Genomic DNA, 25,397 nt, shown 5'->3' with positions numbered 1-25,397 from the left:
TCAGGTGTGTCTCGCTGTCACGCAGCATTCACCTGTGTGTCCCTATACCAGTGCTGCCACACATGATATCCTGATGATGGTTCACTTTGTGTCGATACACTTTGTGCACGCCCACACTTGTATTTCACAGATCAGCGTTTCCCAGGTTTTCCACAGATACTACGATAATATAATGAAAGTGAAGGGGACAGTCCCAAACAACACAGTGGGTCAGTGTACAAAATTAGCAGTGTGTAACACCCGTTTGGTATCTGGGAATATCAGGAATAAAAGGACGGACTGACAAAGGTTTACTGAGAGGTGAGAGGAAATGTGGCAGGGTGACAGCTGATATCATATGGAGCATATGAAATATGGTCTCCAGCACTTATAAAATCTCTATTCCAGGGGAGAAATGCAATTCCTGTTTCTCCACAACAACATGTAACAGGAGTGGGTTTCTGAACCTGAGGAGAAACAGCAGCAGCTGCTCGTGTTTCAGAAAGAAGCTGCCTGTAGATTTGATCATGTGTCTGTTAAACCATGAAGACACAGCTCCTGAGAGTCTCCTGTTTAGAGTTCACCAAAGCAAGTTGCTTTATTTACATGCAAACCTGTCAGTGATTGTTTCTGTCGCAGACACACCACTGTCTGCTCTGATTCACACCCACAGTGTACGCTGATGACCCAGCTGATCTCTGTGGTAAAGCAGATACTTTCTCGGGGATGAAGCATGTTTTGAAGCTGCTCGCGTGGAAGCCACCGTGGTCTGCTGCAACAGTGTTTGTGTGCGACTGTCCTCGTGTGCACAGAGACGGATGAACACCAGAGAGAATTACACACGACAGGACAAAACCTGAAACCTCCCACTAGAAGGACATGAAGATGTACTGAAGAACAACAAGACTGGAACAATGATGGGGACACATTTTAACTTTATAAAGGATTTATTCACGAGTACATGAATTTCTGTTGGAGTTCTAACCTACTGATCAGTGTTACTTCCTCATGCTCCTCAGGTTGGTTCTTAGTCTTTCTGTGGATTCTGTTAGTTCACTTTTGTGACTCTAGTTTAGCTTCAGGTTTATTAGTTTCCTCCACGTGTCTCCATGTGTCTTTACCTTTTTGTCCATGGTTCGTCCGTCTTTGTGTCTGTGTCAGTGTTACGTTTCCTGTTTTGTTTTGACAGTCCCTTACTGTGACTCTGTCCAGCTGTGTCCCCCGTGGTGTCCACTCTGCCTCGTCCCCTCGTGTGTGTTTAAGGCCTCGTGCTGTATGCTCCTGTGTGTTCTGTGTCTCTGTAGTTTCTTCAGTTATTGGATCTGACAGAGTGTGTGAGAGCGCAGCAATAAAGCTGTAACGCTCCTTAAAATCATGAATATTCCTCCCTGAAACTCTCACGTGGGTTCAACACGTTTGATTTCTGTTCAGGTTTTTGCTGGTCAGGGTTTGTTTTCTCCTTCTGCCGCGGTGCATATGTGCATGAAAACAATCACATCTTATCCAGTAACCTGTTTGTTGTATAGCTTCATTGTCAGTCAGTCATAGTTGTCCTGTTGTGTTATTCGAGTTCTGCTTCCTGCTCAGTTTGATGGACTCTGTGGTTCAGCTCCAGTTTCAGGTTTTTGGTCCCTTGAGTGTTTCTTATCCGTCCTGTCTCTGTCTCGTTTGTCTCTGTCCTGCAGTGTTTTTGTCTTTGTGTTCATGTTTACTGTGAGTGTTCTTGTGTTTGTGGCCTGTTTCCTCCTTTGCTGATGTGTGTTTGCTGTTGTTTTCTGTCTGATTGTCTTCATTACTTCCATCAGAGTCTTGTTCCCTTCCTTGTCCCACTCTTCTCTCTTTGTTGTGTTGTCTGTGATGCTCGTGTGTTACTCCCAGTGTGCCAGCTGCTGGGAGCTCTGGTCTGGGCTTGTCCTCTACGTCCATCTCAGTCTTTAACATTGTAGTTTCTGATCTTGCTGATCCTGGCAGGGACTGAAGGTCTGTTGGTCTTGATAGTGCTTGGCAGTGTTTTAGACTGGCTCCTGCTTTGCTGGACCTCAGTCTGGGGCTGGCTGGGAATCACACCACTACCATGCACCATCATCTGGACTCCAGAGCCACCAGACTGTCTGCTCCTGAGCCCACGTTCACCTTTTGGAGAGACAAAAGAAGTTGACTTACAGCTGTTTCATTTGTTGAATTCAGATCCAAAAACACACCAACAGCAGCACAGGTCACTGCGATTCGCTGCAGTGATGTGTCGGTGCAGGTTGGTCCAGTGCAGCCTAATAATGCGTGCCATGTCTACGATCTATAAACTGTTCAAAGACATCATAACTCCCACGAGTTTCAACCAGCTGTTCATTACCTGGTTTGGTTACAGATGCTACAAGTGTATTTATGACCAATGTTCCCTCTAAGCTGCACACGTGCACAATTGCGCACTGCTGGCACGGTCTCTGCGCACAGAAAATCTGCGTTGTGCACAAAAAAAAAAAAAACTAACCTGAATTGAAAATAAAACTTTAACAATTCTGTTTTGCAGTGTTAGTCAGTGACTGGCTGCTCCTGCATCGGATCAGAACGATGCCACCTTATCCCATAGTCCAGCCAATAATGCGATTCACATTCGTATATACGCAGCTAATCAACGTCGTTGTCTGGCTATGACAGCGTCCTTATGTGCCGACACCGGTGTTTTAGCTAGCAAAGTGGCATGACTGATGTGGAGTTAATGGCAACGTGTACAACCATTGGAGATGTGAGCAGGACAGACGGAAATTGACAGAAAAAGTGTGGACTTTATACCAGTTTCTAAATTGTGTTGATCGGCCACGTAAAACCAGATTTATGATAAAAAAATATATGCAATGTTTGTTTTTCCTGAATACTATCGTTTATATTTACTGTGGCAAGTAACGGTAAAAACTGCATTTTATAAGGAAAACACTCTCCGCCTGTGAGCAAAACCAAAACCAAAAAACCCCCAGCCTTTCCTATTGGTTGAAAAATGCTCCATGTCGACCAATCAAAAAATGATATGGCAACATGGCATTTAGTTGTTTAGGAAGAGGGAAGTTTTAGGAGTGACGGCGTGTTTGAGATGTGAGAGATTTGAGACGTTTGAGAGTTAGTGTGTAGTTAGTGTGTAGTTAGTGTGTAGTGAGTGTGTAGTGTAGTCACTAGTTTTGTTGTGTGTGTCAGAACAATGAGGCGACTGCTGAATGTTACAGGTGTTACAGCAGTGATACATCTGCTGCTGTCAGACCTGCAGGTATCAGGCTGCTGTTCTCCTTCATCTCATAGTGGACAGAAATTATTTTTTGGAGCGGCACAAATAATTTGTGTGGCATCAGATTTGATGCAGAACAGCTGATTGTTCTGTAAATAGTTTGAAATGTTTGTTTAAAAAAAACCTGTTGTTTGCATAACTCAGTAACTTTTTTGAAGAAGTAACTATATAATTAACTGCCCAACATTGGTCATTATATCCTGTATTTTGCAGACAGAGTTACAGACTCTCTCCCAGACCACAGACTCATAATACAAGTCAGAGCTTTATTGGAGTTCAAGTTATTTTTACTTCCAATAGTGTTAACATCCTACACATTCAATGACTAGATTTTTTTAAGTTTTCATTGTAAGTAGTTTAATTAAAAGTCGTCTAACATAAATGTAAATGCAGTAATTTGATTACTTTAATAAACATGTAACTTGGATGGATTTGATGCTGGCGTGACCACAGTGCACACGTCTGATGTCGCTCACAGTGGTCCAAGGGACGCTCAGGGAGTTTGTGTGTTCGCTCAGACACGTGAAACATTAGAGGGAACATTGTTTATGACATGTGTGCTCAGCTCAGCTAAAGTGATGCTTCCCATATATATGTACCACATAATGCCTAAAATGAATAAAAGGATTCTGTTGCTGATTTTTATGCAGTTCTGTTGACAAACAACAACAACAGTACAAAGTTCAACCTCTCCCTGACTCCTGCTGCCATTCCCACCAGTCTGACGGCCTCCACCATCATTCCCATCCCCAAAACGACGTGAGACCTCACGTCTGTACTCACGAAGCACATCCCCATGACAGTGACAACAAAGGCAGACATTCATCATCATCACTGAAATGAGCTGTCAGGGCTGAACAGAAGGAAATAAACGGTAAGTGGACGCGTTCTTATTCAGCACTGTTCTGCTGTAACTGAGCACTCAGTGCTTTCTGCAATCTCATCCATCCACACAGGCACTTTAAGTACTTTCTATCTAACATTCACTGAGTAACTTGGGCCCAGCCTGTTGCCCAACGATATTTCACATGCAGACTGGAGATGACCTGCTGGATGGACAAGAAGATTTGTGGCTGTGGTCCGAGTTAGAGATGGTCTGTAGCTCGATGTGTCTGTACCTTCCTGCTCATCATGACCTCCTCTACCTGCTGAACCACCCAGAAATATTGGCTCAAATAAGCCATCAGTCTCAGAGTTCACTGTTGGATGTCGGTAAAGACAGAAGACAGACTCGTGTTTCTCCCACAGTGGAACTGTACACAAGAAAGCAGCACTGTTGCTTTAACAGCTATCACAGACATCTCTAACTCATCGCTGCCTTTATCAACACATCATTCAAACTTTGTGCTTTGTTTTTCTGGTTTCACAATTATTGACTGCTATGATGCCAATCACTGCAAGTCAGCTTTATCTAGTTGGGAAATTGTTCCCTGGAGCACTGACAGAGATGAGGCCACACGTTGAGCAACAGCTGATCTGTCGCTGACTCACACTGGGAGCAGAGTTTGTTTTATTCCAGTAACATAGAGTAACTGTACTTATGTCACTGGATCACAAACTAGATACAAAATGAGATGAAATGAATGTTTTCATGAGAATCTTAAAGGAGTTTGTGATGCTGATGTACTGGGTGTGAACTTGTTTTGTCTTCTAAGTGGGGCCTGCTACAAACTGACACTCAGCGCTCTGACTACACTACAGTGATGTGCAAAGACTGCGAGTACACAGGTTCTTTATACAGACTGCGTCTCCTCACAGCGCTGGCCTGCAGGCGCACAGATAAGCACATCGTGGGGAGGATGTGGATACCTTCTGAGTCTGTAAGTCCACGATCCAGAGTTTCCCACAGCATCGTTAATGAGCACAGCGATTCATGCGACACAGTCCTGGACAAGTGCAGCTGTGAGCGTGTCTAAAGAAGAAGAAGAGTTAGTTTACACTACGGCTGTGCGAATCACAGATTTACTCTTCTGATGTTTACTACTTCATTAATATATACACACAAACGTGTACTTGCATTTACAGTATGCAGCATTTTTCTAGTGTTACTGAACCCACACATTTAACCACAGGCCATTTAGGAACACCACTCAACATAACAAGCATGTTGGAGGAGAACACAGCCATCCAGGCAGGGAGTGAACAGGCCAGCTGGGCTTGGCAGTGCATTAATGCATTCTTCAAGGCTCTCACCTCAGACGTGTCTCTGGGTTTGAGCCCATGGCAAGTGTTTGCAGTCCCTTTGAAGAAAGCCTGGCTCTTTGTTGGTGGGATGTGCTGTTCAGCAGCAGTGGAAGCTCTCTGCATCAGTGCATACTGCAGCTCCTGATGGCACAAACACACCGACACTGTATTCGGTGCAGCACAGACACGGACGTGTTCTTATTAAAGTAAAGCACATACTTTCCCCTCAAGTAAAAACCTCAGATTTTTAATTTGAACACATTTGCACAAAGTGCAGCCTGCACTCATGCATCAGAGTGATACTGACGGATGGAGACCACGGCATTTGTATCCATTTCAAATGACATCTACAACAAAGTAACACATTCAAACCTCTGTAAACCTGCTGGAGAAGAGGACGAGGACGTTGTTGAGCAGATACCTGAGTGGTGAGCTGGTACTGCAGCTGTTCCACAGCAGAAAGGCTGCCATGGTGGTCTCCTAGTTTCTCTGTGGGGGTGTCCTTCTCCATCCCCCCCGGTGCTGTTGGACACACAGAGATATTTAAGGACCTCTGACTGCTTCATTTTTCATGAGTCTGTCTGTAAACACCACAGAATATATCATCCACCTGTGGAAACAAACACCACACATGCATGCTAATAATAGTCCATACGCCTAGAGTCTGAATCACTTTTCTTTTTATGTAACTTTTCCCACTGCAGCCCCACACAGTACTGCTGTGTCTGAATCCATCCAGTAATAAAACGTTCTCATGCAGTCGCTGCAGAACATTTGATATACGTGTGACTCCTGGAACTCTAAATGCTTTTGCTGTCGTTTACTGTCTCCTCAAAAAGGCCCTGAGTCGCTGTCTTACATTCCTAAAAGGAGGAAACAGCAGGAAAAGCCACGTCAGTGCCATCAGGAACTGAATAAAAGAAGGCTAACTGGTCAGGTGGAGTGATGTCAGACTGATCTGAGATGATGACGATCAGGTACGTGCTGTTCCTACCTGTGTGATTTCACCTGGAGTATCTGAACTCACAGGTGCTGGAATCACATTCCTTCTCTAAAGGAAACTTCATTGTTTCCTTTATTACCTCCTTTAGCATACGATTAGCATTCTTTACAACAGGAGAGTAAATAATCCCCACAATTCATAGCAACACACCATCCGACTATTCTTAAGGGGAAAAGTGTGACTGTGCAGGTCCAGTTTGATTTTGTACTGCCAGCGTCTAAGTTTGTCCTTAAATTCATTTATGCTTCCAGTAAACTGGGCTGGGCTGCAGCCTCCCAGCACAGCCACCCTGCTGTGCTGTACCAGGGTGTGCAGTGACGGGTGTGTAACTCTACCCTGCCGTCCGTCGGCGGCGATCTGGGCACGGAGGCGGTTGCCCAGCGCTATCAGCTGCTGTTTCTCTCTGCTCAAACGGGCGATGTAGGACGCTGCCTGCTTCAGCCTGACGCGAAGGAGCTGGGGGTCGTTTTTAGCAGGATGGACGCTCTTAAACACGCCACACATCAGAGCTGCTTTCACACACTTGCTGTCTCCTTGGAGCTGCTGCACCAGTGTCCTCTGAAAAGATGATGATGAAACCATTTTGTGCTTTCTGACAGTGATAGGTAGGGTTAAGCAGATCAGTGGCTCCACCTCCACTGACAGATCAATAAACCTCCTGTAGTACCTGCTGTGTGATGTCATTGGAAGCTGACTCCACATGTGTCACAGCGGGGCGCCTGCCACGTTCATCCAGACACGAACCACCTGAGGACCCACGGCACAAATATGATGCAGTGATATGAGGGAGACAATGTGACCAACAAATACCAACAAACATCAAAGATACAGGTTTCAGTCACTGTGGAAGATGAACATGTTCAACAGCCACAAACGCCTTTGCTGCTTAACGCCTTATGTTCCTCTCTATCATCTACTTCCAGTGTTTGTGTTAGCTAACGTAATGTTTTTGGGTTATATGGAGGAAACTAACAGTATGAATAATACCAGCTTGATTTTCAGGCTGTGATCTGCCTGGATCGATGTGTTGTGGGTCCTCCGTGGCTGAAGCCAGGCCTGACAGTCCACCTCCTCGCTGCTCCTCGAGGGGCTTACCTGACAGGTGCACCTCCTGCTCCACAGGCTGACGGCCGTCTGAGTCCAGTTTTACAGAGAAGGAGAAGGAGTGTTAAAGTTTAGCTTAACACTCAGATTATCCAAAGCTATTATTTTATACATTAAAATGAAAAACAGAAAACAAGTTCATGATAATTCTAAGCTTTTCTTTCTTACATGCGATGAGCAGAGTGTCTGTGGCTGTAAGTTCAACAAAAGCATGTTTAACAGAAGAATCAGCAGCAGTGATGTGGGTCACTGGGTCAAATCTATCTTAGCATGTGGAGCCCAATGAAAGGGTTTGCGTGTATAGTTTGTCACAGTGATGCAGAAACTCATCAAGGTTTGTATACAGAGCCAGACAGCACCTGCTGTGTTGCCTTTGGAGGCTGAAGATTCCTGATACGGAGGTTGCACTGGTGCCTCAGCATGAGGTAAGACTAGAAGATGGCCGAGACCTTCCATGTCCTTTCTCATCTGGGTAACCACAGCACGCAGGGCGCTGTTCTGCTCCTGTAGACGCCGGATCTCCACCGATGCCAGAGAATCCACCTTTGGAGTGAGACCTTGTGGATTTAGATGGTTTTATGTCGTGTAAGTGATGTTTCACAGGAAGAAGAACAGGAATTGGAAATTTGCATTATTGTGTGTTGAATGTTCAGATCAAAAATACACAAAACGATGAGACTGCAGGGACACCGACAACACAACAATAATTATAAATCTGCTTCCACCAGTACTGAACAGGACTATGCAGAGCTCTGTGCCGCTCTCAGACATGTGCATCACTGTACAGCTTTTTAATCATAATTATGCAAATTTATGGGTAACAAAATTACAAATGTTTTGAGCAAAGTGTATATTCATCCTAAATGTACCTGTAATACCTACAGCATGTTCTAATCACTCTAATAGGATATTATGGTCGACAGTATCGAACGCTGCACTGAGGTCTAGCAGGACAAGCACAGAGATGAGTCCACTGTCAGAGGCCATAAGAAGATCATTTGTAACCTTCACTAAAGTTGTTTCTGTGCTGTGATGAGCTCTGAAACCTGACTGAAACTCTTCAAATAAACCATTCCTCTGCAGATGATCTGTTAGCTGTTTGACAACTACTTTCAAGGATGTTTGATATGAAAGGAAGGTTGGAGATTGGCCTATAATTAGCTAAGACTGCTGGGTCTAGAGATCCTCAGGCATCAGTGATGTACAGGACAGTAAATTACTGCCACCTTGTGGCCACAACAGAAATGAGCATCTGTGAAAGTCAACCCAGTACAGTGATTCTGACAGATGTCCCACTTTAATAATCACATGCACCCTCAGATGGTGTATTCAAACCCAGGACCTTCTTGCTGTGAGGTTAATCACTGCACCACCGTGCAGCCCTTCTATTAGCTTCTGGTATTCAACTGAAAGTTCCATCTCAACTAATGAGCCAGCATGTTGCAGGCAATGAGAGCACGGCAGAAATCAAAAGCAAAACTACCGCTATCCAAGCCGAGCCACCAGTGTGGCTGAAACCCAGGGATCCAGCTCACCGGAGGCGGTCTCAGCGCTCCTCAAAAAGGTGTTTTGGCTTGACAGGGCAGTCCACGTGGAAAGATCTCATCGTAGTCTGACTCAACGGAGACCCGGGGATACCCCACGAGTTATCATTGCTAAATCAAACAGCAAAGGAGATGCGGCGGACATCCTCAGGAGTGTGCGCAGAGGTAAACTACTCTTCAACGGAAACCAAATCGCCATATTCCCCGACTACACGGCCAGCGAAAGCCAGGGCAGCTTTCACTGCGTGAGGAAGACACTCCACAATAGACCGGGAGTCCACATCCTGTACCCTGCCAGATTTCATGTCTCTTACAACAACGTTGAAAAAGAGTTTGTGGATGCTGCCAAAGCCATGGATTATGTCAAGGAAAACATACTTTCTCCAGCAGGTGGTGATCTATGATGGTCTTATCTCCTGGACCAAGGTGGTAGGTAACTCGGAGTTCTTTATGTCAGTAAGCTACATCACAGTGCTTAGTTGCAAGTCGTGCAGGCCTGAGTTCCACTATTGCTCTAGCAGACAGCGCTGAGACCTGTTGGTTGCACTGAGACTGCTCGCAGCAATTTTCCCCGAACTTCAGTTCATCATTTCATATGAAGACATCTAAACTTGAGTTAGCTGCATTCGAGGACTTGTTGACTTTTGGTCTTGTTGTTGTCTGACCTGCTCAGGTCCCTTGCTCTCCCAGGGATCATTTGATGGGTAAAAAACTTGTACAAGGTGCTTTATATATTCGTTTTTGGTTTGTTGGTTTGATGGTTCCTTTTGTTTTGTCCTATGCTAAGCAAAAACCTTGGGTCATCATGGAGTTCAAAATTACTTATGCTCCCAGATATCTGTCAAACTTCACTCTGAAGAGTTAAGATGGATTTGCTTAAAGTCATAAGTTATAATGTCAAAGGCCTCCACAGCCCCGTTAAAAGAGGTAATACTAGGTCAGCTACAATGTTTCAATTGTCACATAGCTTTTTTACAGGAGACACGTTTATCTGATGTTGAGCATGACAAGCTAAAAAGGTCGTGGGCACAACAAGTGTTTTATTCATCTCACAAATCTGGCAGGAAAAGAGGGGTGGCTATCCTAGTACACAAACACATACATGTGTTTGTGTACTTCCCACTCACTACATATAAAGACACAGATGGAAGGTACATTATGGTCAATGGCTCCATCGATGGAGTATTGGTTTCTCTCTTCAATATTTATGCCCCTAATGAGGACGAGCCAAAGTTCATACAATTTTTAATGTAGTGCTTTGAAAGTGTTCTGGTATTTTACTGCTTGGAGTGATTTTGACTGTGTCTTGTCACCTTACATGGACAAACAACCAAGCTCTAAAAGTCATGTGTCTCACATGAGTAAAGCTCTAAAACACTTAACAACTGAACTGGGACCAAATGATGTTTGGAGAAATAGGTTTCCTAGAGTCAGAGGTTATACTTCTTACTGGCATAGACATGCATCCTATTCCAGGATAGATTTATTTTTTACCTCCAAAACAGAAGAACATAGAATTAACAATATTGGAATTTTACCAATTACACTATCTGACCATGCACCGCTATCACTCTCATGGGACTTAGGATTGACACCAAAACTAAAACTTTGGCCTCACTCCTAAATGATAGCCAGTTTTGTGAGTTCATACATACTGAATTAAATATTTACTTAGAATTGAATACAACTCCGGAGATATTGCCCATAACTCTATCAGATTGCACCAAGGCATACATTAGAGGTTGCATAATATCATTTGCAAGTGCCAGAAAAAACAGGGAGGCCAGGTGGTGTGAATTGGAGGCCAAAATAAGGCACCTCGAGCAACAACACACAAAAACCACAGACAGCCGACTAGCTGTCCGATCTGAAAGTGCTGCGTAGTGAGATTAATAGTTTAATTAACAATAAAATTGAGGGCAATTTAAGATACATTAAACAAAAGTATTAGGAACAAGGTAGTAGGGCTGGTAGAGTGCTGGCAATAAGACTCAGGAAACAGCAATCCTGTAATACGGTCCAAAAGCTGAGATCGAATCAAACCCTAATTACTAAACCAAACCAAATTGGTAAGTTGCTTTGCCAATTTTTTCGAGTCATTATATAAAAATTCAGATACATGCAAGGATGACAGTACACTGTCGGATTTCTTAGAAAAGATCAATCTAGGAACACTGCTGGAATCGGTAGCAAAAGAGTTAGATGAACCAATTCAGGAACAAGACATTTTACAGGTGATTTCAAACCTTAAAACTAAAACAAGTCCTGGCCTGATGGTTTTATTAATGATAAAGACTTTAAGGAAAAAGTCGCCCCCTTATTACTAAAAGCTTACCCCTGCGCTCTGCGCAGAATGAAATTGGGTTAAGGCTGCTGACCTTTGCAAGCGCCATCTTACCCTTTCGACCATACATACATGACACAAACATCACATGGGGTAGACAGGTCAGAGAGGTATAACTATGGAAAATGCACCACATGAGGAAAGACGAGGAGAAAAAAGAATTCCGCCAGACTGAGCTGGGAAAAACCACCTCAGCACGTGGCTAAACACTGAGAAGACAATATGATCATTGGAATCCCTGCTTTTCTCTAACATTTCACTTAAGATGTGCATATGGGGGAATGGACAAGGGTCACACTAAAGATTTGGCATAGAATCAAACAAACATTTGGTCCAAAAGAAATTTTAATTGTATCAAGCCTTTCCAACCTGCAGGGTTTTTGTCCTATTATGGAAGACCCTGGCTTCAGAGCATGGTCAAATAACGGGCTTCATAAACTTTGTCATGTTGTGAGGAATGGGCACCTGAATTCAACAGCTGAGAGGTCAGTTTCTACTGAGCCCCTCTGATGACATGGTCCAAAAAATAAATAAATTGTGGCCACGAAATGCTAATTTGTGGGCACGAAACACTTGACCGATAACCGTGATCCTTCCCAGGCCCTTGCAGTTGGTTGACAATAAAATCTATCCCAGCGTCCAGGTCGTACTTACGTCTGTAAAGCAACTGGGCTCGCAGTATCCTGTTTTAACGTCTCTCCGTAATAATGGTTCCTTGCATTGCAGGCTTTTCAAAATGCATTTGTAGCTCATTCCCAGCCTAAAATAAAAGCCAATCATACCGTCTCTGCCCACGGTGTGTAGGTTTAGCCTACTCTCATGCTTATGTCTCTATGCAGCTGTCCAGGATTGTATCAATATGATGTGCGCATGTCATCTATTTCGTTGTCACAAATGCGGAATTCGTTGCCACGTTTTACCCAATTCGTGCCCACAAATGAGCATTTCATGCGCACGTTATACTACTTCGAGGCCACGAAGTAGTATTTTGTGGCCACAATTTATTTATTTTTTGGACCATGTCATCAGAGGGGCTCCGGAAGTTTCAGCTTCCTTCTTCTGACTTTTTTTTAGATTTTTGCAGCTAAGAAGTTTTTTGACAAAACATAAAGAATGGAGGCAAGTTTGGATCCCTCACCCATCGAGGAAATATCTCTAAAAATATTTCACAGTAATTCCTCCCCAAAATTGATTAGTAATTTCTATCATGCATTTATGAGTTTTAATACAAGTGCAACTTTGGATATTAAGGCAAGGTGGGAAGCTGAGCTTGGCACTGAAATCTCAAAGGAGACTTGGGAAGAAGAGTTCAGTGAGGCCCATCTGGTGACTAATTCTGGGCTGTGGAGAGAATTTAAAGGGAAGGTGGTCATGAGATATTTTAGACGCCCAGAGATCGTTGCTAAAATGAACCAACTCCTGACACTTGTTGGTGAAATTGTGGTACTCACTTAGGAACCCATTCACACATATTCTGGTCATGTCCAAAGATTAGCTCCGTTTGGAAGGACATATTTAAAGCTCTCAATAGTTTCCCAACAACCGTTAACAAAAGACCAACAGTTAGCCATGTTAGGAGTACTACCAAATGGTTTTACAGGAAACAATAAAGAGTATCTCTTGAGAATCTTGCTTACAGCAGCACTAAAGTGTATCATCATTAAATGGTTAAATCTTGATTGATAAAATAAGAAAGATTTATCAGATGCTATCATGCTTTGCAGATGCGGAGAGGATTGTTCAGTGATGACCCATACATGCTTATTGTTTCAATAATCCAGCAGAGGTTCACTCTGTTCATTTATTGCTACTAAGATTGCCACGTCTTATTAATATTATGTGAAGTTCTTTTAAATTTAACTTCTACATTGCTGCCCTGTTCCTGTTCAACTTGTGAACATTGACAAGTATAAATTGCAAGGTTGTAAATTATAATAGAAATTGGGTTTTAAAAAAAGCTGAATGACAGCAGGAGCTCTGTTCCAGCACGCTTTGGCTGAGCAGCCAAGCCGTAGAACGTGACATAAGACTGATATTAGTGTGTGGTTAAACATGTGCTCACCTGTACAGCCTGATCTCGCTCCCTGCTAGTGGACTGGAGTAAGACGGTCAGATCATGCAGCTGCTGCTCTCTCTCCATCAGCTCAGCTTTAGCCTGACACATGAAAACTGTGTTACATTCATAAAACATCCTGGGCTTTGAAACCAGCAGCTCTTCTCTGTCTGTGTGCTGAAACTGAAACAGGTCACTGCTGAGGGGGGGTGGGGGGCACCCGAGCCTGCTGCCATTACCAGCAGGTTTGCTGTGTCTCCCAGCACATCAGCATGGAGGAGATTCAGGAGACGGACAGTTACTCTAGGAGAGCTGAAGGGCTGTAGCAGGTCCTGAACCCCCCAGCAGGTCTGCTTCTGCACACAGGAATGGGATGACTGGCACTAGCCATAGAATACCAGTATTGGCAGATCCACCCTGTGTTTTTCACAGATGAAAGAAGCTTCACCCTGACAACAGGTCACACGTGAAAGAACCTGTGGAGAGCGTTATGCTGCCTGCAACATTGTTACAGACACCATCACGTTATGGGGAAGGACATTCATGTAGGGATTGGTAAGGACACCCTGATTGCATCTTGGGATGAAATCCTTGTACCAGTGTCAGACCCTACGCTGGTGCAGTGGGTCCTGATGTAAATTCTGTAGGACACCTCTGGGACATTATGTCGCGGCCTCAGAGACACTCCCAGGTTGCACCTCTGACTGTTCAGGAGCTCCATGATGCCCTGGGCCAGATCTGTCATCTCATCAGGAGCATGCCCCGATGTTGTAATTGACTTTTTTACAGTGGCCTGCCTATGGTTACATTAGTCACGCGAGATATTTTCCAGTCTTATGAGGCAGCCTGAGTATCAGTATATGTTTTTCGTCCACATGTCGCAGTTGCTCATTGCCTCACTACGTACTCACATGTACTACTCCTAATCAAAACAACTTAGCACATAGATGATAGCTACAGTTTTCTGCACTAGCCATTGTCTAGTATTACATCTAGAATATCAACTCAGAATGCTGCCCTATTGTCAGGCATACATCACTAAGTGTATTAAGTTCTTGTTTCCGCCTCGTTCATACAGTCTTCAGCATCGACGTCATTACTTATGTCTACCTCAGCGTGTAATACCTTTTAGTTGTCTCTTCGTTATTTCCTCGCTTGCTCCTGACAGAAACATCCTTCAAAAACTCCAATGGCCGCAAAGACGATACCGCAACTTAACATCCCTACCCTATCTCTTGTCTCCGCCTGGTTGTAAGTTGTTATGGCAGTTACTATATTGCCTTGAGTCTTTGTAGTTGGTGGTGTGGTCTTGCACCGTCATGTCTCAGACATCAAGTCAGTCAGATGCTCTTTTGAGTCGTCAGTCTCTCCACAGTCCCCTCATATCATCGCTTGCTCACACTTTCCATTCTACACACACCTTCATACCTAGCTTTTTAGCTGTAAATCCGTGAGATGCTTCCCTCTCCGCTGGTACCTTTTTGTGAGGCTCCCCCCTCATCACAGCAAGGATGACGTTCATGCATTTTTTATAAGTCGGTAATATATCTGTAATTTCTATGTGTTGCTGTGTGTTGTGTTTTGTGTCCATCTGTGATTTTGTATTCGCGTTGACTAATGCCCTTTTGCTCGTTAGAACATACTTCTTCTACCTCTCTCAGTCAGAACACTACTTCTCAGCTTGTACTTCGTTCCTGGTACTCTATGCAGTGAGTATTACCCTACTCAATGCTCAACTCGACAATCGATTGCTCTGAGAATGTCACACTTATTTGCAAACTGTCTTCGTTTGTTCCTGTTAGTTGTGCAAGCCGACATTTACTATCTTGTCACCACGCCCCCGTCTGTTTCAATTGTTTTGATCCGTCTCACTAGGCCCGCGCTTTTCATGAAGCAGCTTGCTTTGTTAGAAATGTCTATCTCCATCTCTTCATCCTTTTCACACCTCACTCCCTCAACATCTCTCATCCCCCCTCCCCCTGGGGGCCCCTCCCTGAGTACCCTATTCCTTCACTCCTGATTATCCTTATGCTGGTCACAGTCTTAGCACTTGTTTACAACATACAAACGAGAACACGACTCTGTAAGCTCTATCCAGCAGTTCTACTTGCTTATGGTCCGTACTACGACCATCTCCAACAGTCTCCGGGCCCTCTCATTTGCACGGCGTACTATGAACATCAGCATTCGGTTGAATTCCTTATTTCCCTTAACTCACGGTTGAACGCAGCCAGATTGCTGTTTAAGCCATCAGCTCCAACGGCCCATGCAGCTCTCACTTCTGAGATACAAGTATTCACAGGGCTAGCCGCTCCGCAAAAGCGCAAAAAGAAACCGCGAAACACAGTCACAGTAGCAGTTTTGGTTTTTCACACAGCAGTGCGCGGCAACTGTTGTTTTGCCGTTTTTTCCTGCCGGTACAATATTGTGTGGAATGAGAGCGTGTATGCCTGTGCTTTGTTAAGTCCCCTTAGCTATGATATTAAAGTTTCTCGATTGTCACAGCAGCGATGTGCTATTTTACGTACTACATTACCAGTTGAAAGACATTATAGCGATCTATTCGTACATGTTCGATCTATTTTTCACTGCTGCGTGCCCACTTGTTTTTGTCGCGGTCAGTTCGCGGGGCCTGTGTTGTTATAGCCCCGCAAAGAATTCACGTCAAGCCACATGCACCTTGAAGCCATACAACGTAAGAACTACATTTCAACGCCATCGACGCACCTGATGTTTTTCATACCAACCGTTAGTACATTAGACCTTGACTTCCACCTACAATCTGCACGTGTTAATTATTGACCCCTCTGTCCATGGATTGCCATATACCTACCTTTAAGTGAGGCAATATCCGGTACTCGCAATGGCTCGCTGTCATAAACCATCATATGCTATTTTTCTGAGTGCCATTGTTCTCTGAGTCTTTTGCATGCCCCGTATTTGTTGTTTGCCGGTTCATTACAGCTATATAAGCAGAAGCCATTCTGTCAGTGGACATCTCATGCTGTGTATGTGTGTGTGCGTGCCTAGCAGATTTGTTCTTCACAGTTGATACGCAAGCCTTCCCATCTTGCGACGTGTGGTGTGGTGTATGTGTCGCTGCTCTACACTTATCTCACTTATTCTCACTGCACACGAGGTGCCCACTGGTTCTCTTGTGTTGTAGTGTCTACTTATTCTGACACTTCTGTGTGCCCGTGTTGTGTGTTATGTGCCTGTGTCGTGTGTGATGTGTGTTTGTGTGTGTGTGTTGATCGTGCGTTCTTGTCTCTATTCCGACTTTCCTTCTTCTTGCGTTTTGTTTCTTTGCCGTACCATGCATTTCTGCCTCCCAGTCCATAACACTGTGGTGTGTTTCCTGTCCCCTCCTTACATTTTCAGTTTTTGTTTTGCCTATGCACCCATTGCTTCGCATGCTATGCTCCTTGCTCAAAGTTTCTAATGTTCCGTTACATCTGTGTCTATTTGTCACTTTCTCCAATTTGCGCGGCTAGCTGACTTGCTGCCGCACACAGTTTGTTCATATGCTCCATCCGCAGGTTGAAACTGCCCTCTTTTCCTGTTGTTTTTTCGCTCATCGTCTGGAGGTGCCTACACACGTTGATTCCTCAGTTTACTCCTCGCCTGTCACGGCTCTACGGCCGTTTTGCGCCCGCTTTCCTCTTCCCGTGCATCAAGTGTCATGCTAGTGCACCGCACTACGCCCGCGCCCATGCGCAGAGTGTAAATGCAGCATGTTTATGCAGAGTGTCAGCATTTCTTTTCGCTTCTTGGTCGCTCTTGTACTTTTCACCTTCGGCTTGTTGCTGCGGGACGCCCTCTTTAAGCCGAATTTCTCATTTGAGTGTACGCCTTATGTGTCTTGGGGAATTACGTCCACCAGTGTAGTTGTTAAATGGACTTGTCCGCGTTTAGTGCACTCGTCTCGTCTTCTTGCACCCGTTGCATCCGAGATCGCCTTCCTGCAGCGTCCCCAGTTGCCCGTATCTTGTTTGCACCCTTTATTTCTGAGGTTCGCTTGTTTGTGTCCGTCCCAGCTGTTTAGCAGCATTTTAGGTCTACCGGTGATCACGTCTTACGGGCGGAGCAGAGAGTCCCCGATCTCGTCGCCTCTGGCTTTCAGGGATGCCCCCAAACGCCCGTCTTCATGCACTATTATAATTATTTATATAGACAGACACTAACATAAAACACCAAACATCTCGCACCAACAAAAACATAAAGCCAAACTGAACAGTCGATCCAAATGATGTTGTGTTGGCTTGTATATCACGACGAGCTGGTGGCGAGAAATCACGCCGGACCTACTGGCCCTGTGTAGCTCTGCTCGTTCTCCCCCTCTTTTTTCGTTTTTTTTCTCTACTTCCCTCCGAAAAACGGATCAATCGATCACTTATCCACAAACGCATGTTGATTCCAGCGAGTACAGCCAGTAAACTTCCCGGTTACATTTTTTCTGTTCCTCATTAACCCCTTTATTACAGATTGCCTTGTTTAGAAACGCCACCCTAAAAATGGACGTCTCTGTATGTCCTTCTATTCTTCTACGTATCACCCTCCACTTCCTTCGTATCCATCAATCAGGCCAGCAAACATGTTTCACATTTCCGAACTTCTTTCTAACCACTCTCTATGTTATTTTGTTTTGTCTTCACTGGTTGGTTCCGACCCCAGTTGTCTTTTTCTTCTTGAAGTTAGTTATGTTCGTCCTGTGCAACACTTTCCCCAGCTGAGTTTATTTAAACGAATCTAGTAATAGTAATTAATCCTACTAACAATTAACAGAGATCGTATCGTTAAGTCGCTCCCTGCCGTTAGCCTCGTCGCTGGAAAAGTTGCTTCATCTGTGTTGTTTCATGTATTGGTAATGCCGCCTCTTCTTTTTCCATTGTCCATTTCGTTGTGTTGCCTTGTTACGGTGCAGGCAGTGTTTTTAACTTTTTTCTCAACTAGGCGTTACAGTAGTCAAGCTGAGCTCTTGTCATTCTCAGCTCCTTTCTTGCTTGTGTGTTTTTTGTTTCACCCTTCCTTTTGTGTTGTGATTGCTCCGGACTGCTCTTATCAACCCTCTTTCTCTTCTTTTTTTTCCTTTTTTATGACCCTTTCCACATCTATTCGTTGTGCGCCCCATCATTCTTGCTCGTTAACCCTTCTCTTAATTCTTCCTTGCTACTTCTCTGCCTCGCTTTTCTCTATTTTTTCACAGCCTGCTTAATGCTTCTCTTTACCTGTTGTCTCAAATGCCTTTCTTATTCACACTCCTCATACATTCTTGCTTCAGGTCCGGCTCGTGAGCCAATAATTGTATTAGAGTGGCAAGTGCGGATGAAGCCACCGCGCGTCCGCCCGGTTCTATGTATAGTATCCTGTCCTCCATCTGTGTACCAAGAGATGTCACCATTTAATTTAATTTCATCATCAACGTTCACAACTAGCTATATAATGCCAGGCCTCAATCGCTACTACCACTTGCTACAGCTACGCCAGCCCCCTTCGACCCTCTGCCACGCCAGCTCTCCCCCCCCAAACCCCCCTATTACTCTTTTTTCTACTTCTCTCCTATTTACTCTCTCCACTACACACCTCTTACTATCTCTCTTTTTTATTTGTTTATTTTTATTTTTAATTTTTATTACACCTCAGAGTAATACACCCAATTATGCCCGTCTATCTCTATGTGGCTCCAAATTCCCTCTTTATTAATTTCACACTCGTCAGGGGACAGGCACACAACAATTTCAACCACTGAAACGAGGAATTCAACCTTTTTTATTTCTTACTAATCTAGACTCAACCTTTGTTCGCAAAATGTGTCTTGTTCTAGTCCGGAATAAATGTGAACCCGTGGTTACACGGTCGTTCCAGTGTTATTCCGTAGCTAAGCGGGAGTCCTCAGTTCCCAAGTCGCCACCTCGGCACTTAACCTGCCTGCACGTCTACAGACAGGGGGGTTGCCAAACCATGAACAAAATTAGTTTCCACAGGTACACTAGACATCAACCTTTGATCCTAAAATGTGTCTTTGCTCTAATGTCCTCCTATTCAAACACATCAACCGTCACTGTCACTGTGTTCACGCTTCACACTCACAAAAAACACACTCAGAGCGCGCCTCACTCACATTCAAAACAACACCTAGAGCGCGCTTTACACACAAGACAGCACCCAGAGCGCGCTTCGCAGCTTCGCACACATTCACTCAAAGCGCGCCTTCACACACACACAACACTTTTCCTCAGCGGGAATTTTACACAGAAACCTCTGAGCTCAACTGTTAGATCTTCTTAAAGCACACTGCACCATAGACCAAAATACCCCTTTCTCTACGCTTATGACCGCCACAACGGGGCAAAGTCGCATCATAAAAGTGATGCTTGCATCCCCGAAGTTATACCTGACATCATAAACCAGGTTTTGCTCTATGTACTTCTTGGCAAGTAAAATTTTACTTTGTTTTATGACAGCGGCCCTTAAAACTCGACTGACGCCACAAACCACCGTCAAACCTCTATCCAATGTACTAAAACTAGCACCAACCACTACTGCACTTCACGGCCGCAACCACCGGAACACGGCCGTATCAATAAACCAAACCTACGGACGTGTTTCGCTCTCGCGTTGCCAGCGTTCAACTGCACCGTGAGCCAGCATCTGCTTTTCCTTAAATCAACTTCTATTTCATAGCCGGCAAGAGCCAGGACGTAACTGACACCATAAACAAACTTCAAACCTCGACTTCAATGTACTGAACTAATGGCGCGGTCTCAGAAGAACATTCTAATGTATTATTGCTACAGAAGCAGTATTAGACAAAATTAAATGTGGAGGTAAAGTGGCTGCAACTAGTCCAACGTAGTATGTTATTAGTATCTCGGTAGAAGCAGTTTACTGCAACTAGTCCAACGTAGTATGTTATTAGTATCTCGGTAGAAGCAGTTTATTTAACACACTGGAATTCAGCCTCAACTTATGTTGTTAGTATCTTGCGCCAAAAACCAGACACCGACAAATTTAATGTGAAAATACATGTGACTCAGTGAACAGATTAATTTGGAAAGCCCAATATGCACATTTGGTATTTATAATACAACAGGCTGTGCTTACCTTTCTGTTTTAGGCCGGCCTTCTGTTCACCTTGCCCCACGATCTCACCAAAGGCCAAATCTGCACCTCCTCAGCACACCAAAGATCCGGGTCACGGCACCAAGTTGTTGAAATCTCCCAATTCTTTGAATCTTTGGGCTGAAGGAAGGACAATACTCGGTGTATTTATGCTCAATCAACAATCATTTATTTCCATACAATTCAACACTTAAGAGCATAAGGACCATCATGATGGGGAGACATGCCTGAAGAGGGTCACAGCAGTCTCAAAATGGTGACGGGTTGCTCAGCTTTTTATAGTCTCTAGTGGCCCCCATCTAGTCGTAAAAGCCAAAACATCACATTCTTTCTCTGTTACAGCGCCTAAGTTATGACCTCGGCAGTTGTTTCTCTGCTTTCTGTAAGGTGGGGGTGTGGAATGTGGTCTGTCTATCTCCCCTGTCTTAGACACAGTCTCCTGCTTACAATCTTCTCTTCATGATTCAACAATTAAGCATGTAACACATTCACAGCAGATCAAGGATACAGAGTGATGCACACTTATCTAATAAACTAATATGTGAATATGTTCTGTTAACTCAAAAGTATAATGAGAACTAAACTACATACAGCTCACACACTCTATATTAAAGGGTATAATATGATCTACAGCAGTTAACATAATTCAACTATTTTGATTACATATATAAGGTAACATATAATAACAGAATAATCTCACAGTAGCTGCCATCACCAGTGTGTGAATGTGTGTGTGAATGGGTGGATGACTGGACATGTAAAGCGCTTTGGGGTCCTTAGGGACTAGTAAAGCGCTATATAAATACAGGCCATTTACCATTTTATTTACCATATATATATATATATATATATATATATATATATATATATATATATATCAATATATATATAAATATATATATATATATATATTAGGTGCAACGATACACAAATACGGTTCGGTTCGATACTTTGTGTGTCACGGTTCGATTTTTTTCGATACAAAAAAAATGTTCATGCATTTTTAATTTGTCATTTATTAAAATTATAAATATATATTTTAACTCAAAAGTACAGTTTTTAAATTTAACCCTAACCCTTGTGCGTGTTTTTTATTTTGACAGCGAATGCGCACCTGCGGACCACTTATGTGCAGCCCTGGTTATTTAGCTCATCATATTGCAGCCACAGAAATTCTTTTGTCCATGAAACCATAAAGCTGCACCCTCTCTTTTGCCTTAAGTCTGATTTGTCATAACTTCTCCGTTTTGTGGTAAGCTTTTTCTTTGGCTGTCACTTCTTCACCCTGACCTGTCCTTATTTGGCTCAAGCAGAACTGAAATGCTTTTACACGCTCACTCACATAAGCTCAGCGATTCTCTGCGCGATCAACCTCTCACATGTTTAAGCTTGCTGCGGGAGATTTCACTTGTCATGTTTGCATACACATATACTATGTATGTATATGTGTGTGTATATATATATATATACACATATACATATATATACATACATATATACATACATACATACATACATACATACATATATATATATATATATATATATATATATATATATATATATATATATATATATATATATATACACATACATACACACACACACACACACACACACACACACACACACACACACACACACACACACACTACGGACAATACCTACAACCACGATTACCGACACTAACAAGCTGATCTACAATACGGCAGCAGTGATCAGTGAGATGCTTGGCTACAAGTTGAACAGCCACAAGGGGCAGTACCCTCCATGGAGAACGAGGCTAGAGGGCAAGATCAAAGTAGCACGGAGGGAGGTTAGCCAACTAACGGAGTTGCAGAAAAGTGCGACAAAGAAGGTGCATAAGAAATACAGCAAGCTGTCCATACTTGAGGCCTTGGAAACTGCCAAGCAAAGACTCACAGCCTTGGCCAGCCGCTTGAGGAGGTACAACAGAGAGATACAAGGCAGGAGAATAAACCAGCTGTTCTCCACAGAACCAGCAAAGGTGTACTCTCAGTGGCAAGGGAACAATAAGAGAACAGCACCACCAAGGCTGGAGACGGAGCAATACTGGAAGAGCATATGGGACAAGGACGCAACCCATAACTGCAATGCTCAGTGGCTAGTGGATCTGAGGGCAGACCACAGCGACCTCCCTGAACAGGGTGCAGTAACCATCACAGTGGCAGATATCCAAGAAAGGGTCTCCAGTATGAAGGGTTGGACAGCACCAGGGCCCGACATGGTTCACGCCTACTGGCTAAAGAAGCTGACTGCACTCCACGAGCGTCTGGCAGCACAAATGAACCAGCTGCTAGTTAACGAGAGACACCCGGAATGGCTAACCGAAGGTCGGACGGTCCTGATCCCCAAGGACCCCAAGAAGGGACCGGTCCCCTCCAACTACCGACCAATAACTTGCCTCAGTACTACATGGAAGCTCCTTTCAGGCATCATATCGGCTAAGATGAACAGGCACATGGGTCAATACATGAGCGGGACACAGAAAGGAATTGGCAAGAATACCAGAGGCGCAAAACACCAGCTACTGGTAGACAAAACAGTCAGCAGAGACTGCAAGACCAGACTGACCAACCTGTGCACTGCCTGGATTGATTACAAGAAGGCCTATGACTAAATGCCCCACAGCTGGATACTGGAATGCCTAGAATTGTACAAGATCAATGGGACCCTAAGAGCCTTCATCAGGAACTCAATGGGGATGTGGTGCACAACACTAGAGGCCAACTCCAAGCCCATAGCACAAGTCACCATCAAGTGCGGGATCTACCAAGGAGATGCTCTGTCCCCACTGCTGTTCTGCATAGGCCTGAAACCCCTCAGTGAGATCATTAACAAGACTGGCTACGGATACCGACTACGGAACGGAGCAGTTGTCAGCCACCTCCTGTACATGGATGACATCAAGCTGTATGCCAAGAGTGAACGAGACATCGATTCACTGATCCACACTACCAGGCTATACAGCAATGACACTGGAATGTCGTTCGGACTGGAGAAGTGTAGTCGGATGGTAACAAAGAGAGGGAAGGTAGTCAGAACTGAGGGGATTGAACTACCAGAAGGCAACATTGCAGACATAGAGGACAGTTACAAGTACCTGGGGATCCCGCAGGCGAATGGGAACAATGAAGAGGCCGCTAGAAAAGCTGCAACCACCAAGTACCTGCAGAGCGTCAGGCAAGTCCTGAGGAGTCAGCTGAATGGTAAGAACAAGATCCGGGCCATCAACACCTACGCCCTGCCCGTGATCAGGTACCCTGCTGGGGTAATAGGCTGGCCAAAGGAGGAGATAGAAGCCACTGACATAAAGACAAGAAAGCTCCTTACCATGCATGGAGGGTTTCACCCCAAGTCCAGCACCCTGAGGCTGTACGCTAAGCGGAAGGAAGGGGGCCGGGACTGGTGAGTGTCAGCACCACAGTCCAGGATGAGACAACGAACATCCAAGAATACATTGGGAAGATGGCCCCAACTGACCGAGTGCTCAGTGAATACCTCAGGCAGCAGAAACCCAAGAAAGAAGAGGGAGACGAGGAACCATCATGGAAGGACAGGCCCCTGCACGGTATGTACCACCGGCAGATAGAGGAGGTGGCTGATATCCAGAAATCCTACCAGTGGCTGGACAAAGCTGGACTGAAAGACAGCACAGAGGCACTAATCATGGCAGCACAAGAACAAGCTCTGAGTACAAGATCCATAGAGGCTGGGGTCTATCACACCAGGCAAGACCCCAGGTGCAGGCTGTGTAAAGATGCCCCAGAGACAATCCAGCACATAACAGCAGGGTGCAAGATGCTAGCAGGCAAGGCATACATGGAATGCCATAACCAAGTGGCCGGCATAGTGTACAGGAACATCTGTGCCGAGTATAACCTGGAAGTCCCGAGGTCAAAATGGGAGATGCCCCCAAGGGTGGTGGAGAATGACCGAGCTAAGATCCTGTGGGACTTCCAGATACAGACGGACAAAATGGTGGTGGCTAACCAACCGGACATAGTGGTGGTAGACAAACAGAAGAAGACGACCGTAGTGATCGATGTAGCGGTTCCGAATGACAGCAATATCAGGAAGAAGGAACACGGGAAGCTGGAGAAATACCAAGGGCTCAGAGAAGAGCTCGAGAGGATGTGGAGGGTGAAGGTAAGGGTGGTCCCCGTGGTAATCGGAGCACTAGGTGCGGTGACTCCCAAGCTAGGCGAGTGGCTCCAGCAGATCCCGAGAACAACATCGGAGATCCCTGTCCAGAAGAGCGCAGTCCTGGGAACAGCTAAGATACTGCGCAGGACCCTCAAGCTCCCAGGCCACTGGTAGAGGACCCGAGCTTGAAGGATAAACCGCCCGCAGGGGCGTGCTGGGTGTTTTTAATATATATATATATATATATATATATATTATATATATATATATTATATATATATATATATAATATTATATGTGTGAATATATATATCTATATATATATATATATATATATATTTATATATATATATATATTATATATGTGTATGTATTATGTATGTATATATTATGTATGTATTATATATATATATATATTATATAGGTATATATTATCTCATATATTTATATATTATTATATTATTTATTATATAGTATATATGTATATTATCTATTATATATGATATATATATATTGTATTATATATTATATATATCTATATGTATATATATTATATCATAATATGTATATGTATATATATATATGTATATATATATCTTCTATGTGTATATATATCGATATCT

The 25,397-nt window shown here is 44.0% G+C and overlaps 2 protein-coding genes and 1 long non-coding RNA gene across 7 annotated transcripts in view; all 3 read right to left on the bottom strand.

The window, feature by feature from the left end:
• Window positions 1-4,510, bottom strand: part of fasn (fatty acid synthase) — a 30,208-nt gene extending 25,698 nt beyond the window's left edge. The window contains exon 1 of one of the 3 annotated variants that reach the window (XM_040018629.1): window positions 3,705-4,510. In XM_040018629.1, the coding sequence (XP_039874563.1) occupies window positions 3,705-3,796 (92 nt within the window). In that variant the 5' untranslated portion in view covers window positions 3,797-4,510. The remainder of the gene's footprint in view (window positions 1-3,704) is intronic. The other 2 variants (XM_040018628.1, XM_040018633.1) reach the window with 2 other exon arrangements.
• ccdc57 (coiled-coil domain containing 57) overlaps window positions 1,582-25,397 on the bottom strand; it is a 31,800-nt gene continuing 7,984 nt past the window's right edge. Inside the window, exons 5-13 of one of the 3 annotated variants that reach the window (XM_040018634.1) lie at window positions 13,495-13,587; window positions 7,904-8,087; window positions 7,428-7,574; window positions 7,108-7,187; window positions 6,776-6,998; window positions 5,859-5,959; window positions 5,447-5,578; window positions 5,063-5,165; window positions 1,582-2,112 (exon numbers count right to left, since the gene is read on the bottom strand). In XM_040018634.1, the coding sequence (XP_039874568.1) occupies window positions 1,907-2,112; window positions 5,063-5,165; window positions 5,447-5,578; window positions 5,859-5,959; window positions 6,776-6,998; window positions 7,108-7,187; window positions 7,428-7,574; window positions 7,904-8,087; window positions 13,495-13,587 (1,269 nt within the window). In that variant the 3' untranslated portion in view covers window positions 1,582-1,906. Of the gene's footprint in view, window positions 2,113-5,062; window positions 5,166-5,446; window positions 5,579-5,858; window positions 6,999-7,107; window positions 7,188-7,427; window positions 7,575-7,903; window positions 8,103-13,494; window positions 13,588-25,397 lie in introns of those variants that run through there. The other 2 variants (XM_040018635.1, XR_005694165.1) reach the window with 2 other exon arrangements.
• Window positions 19,099-20,035, bottom strand: LOC120725656. Its single transcript, XR_005694166.1, has 2 exons — window positions 19,715-20,035; window positions 19,099-19,620 (listed from the first exon to the last, which is right to left on the bottom strand). It is a non-coding gene; the product is annotated as an uncharacterized LOC120725656 (long non-coding RNA).

The sequence above is a fragment of the Simochromis diagramma genome, unplaced genomic scaffold (genome assembly GCF_900408965.1).
Source record: "Simochromis diagramma unplaced genomic scaffold, fSimDia1.1 OVJJ01000699.1, whole genome shotgun sequence".
NCBI classification, from domain to species: domain Eukaryota; kingdom Metazoa; phylum Chordata; class Actinopteri; order Cichliformes; family Cichlidae; genus Simochromis; species Simochromis diagramma.
Note: the sequence above shows the minus strand (reverse complement) of the source record. Positions and strands in the feature narration are given on the sequence as shown.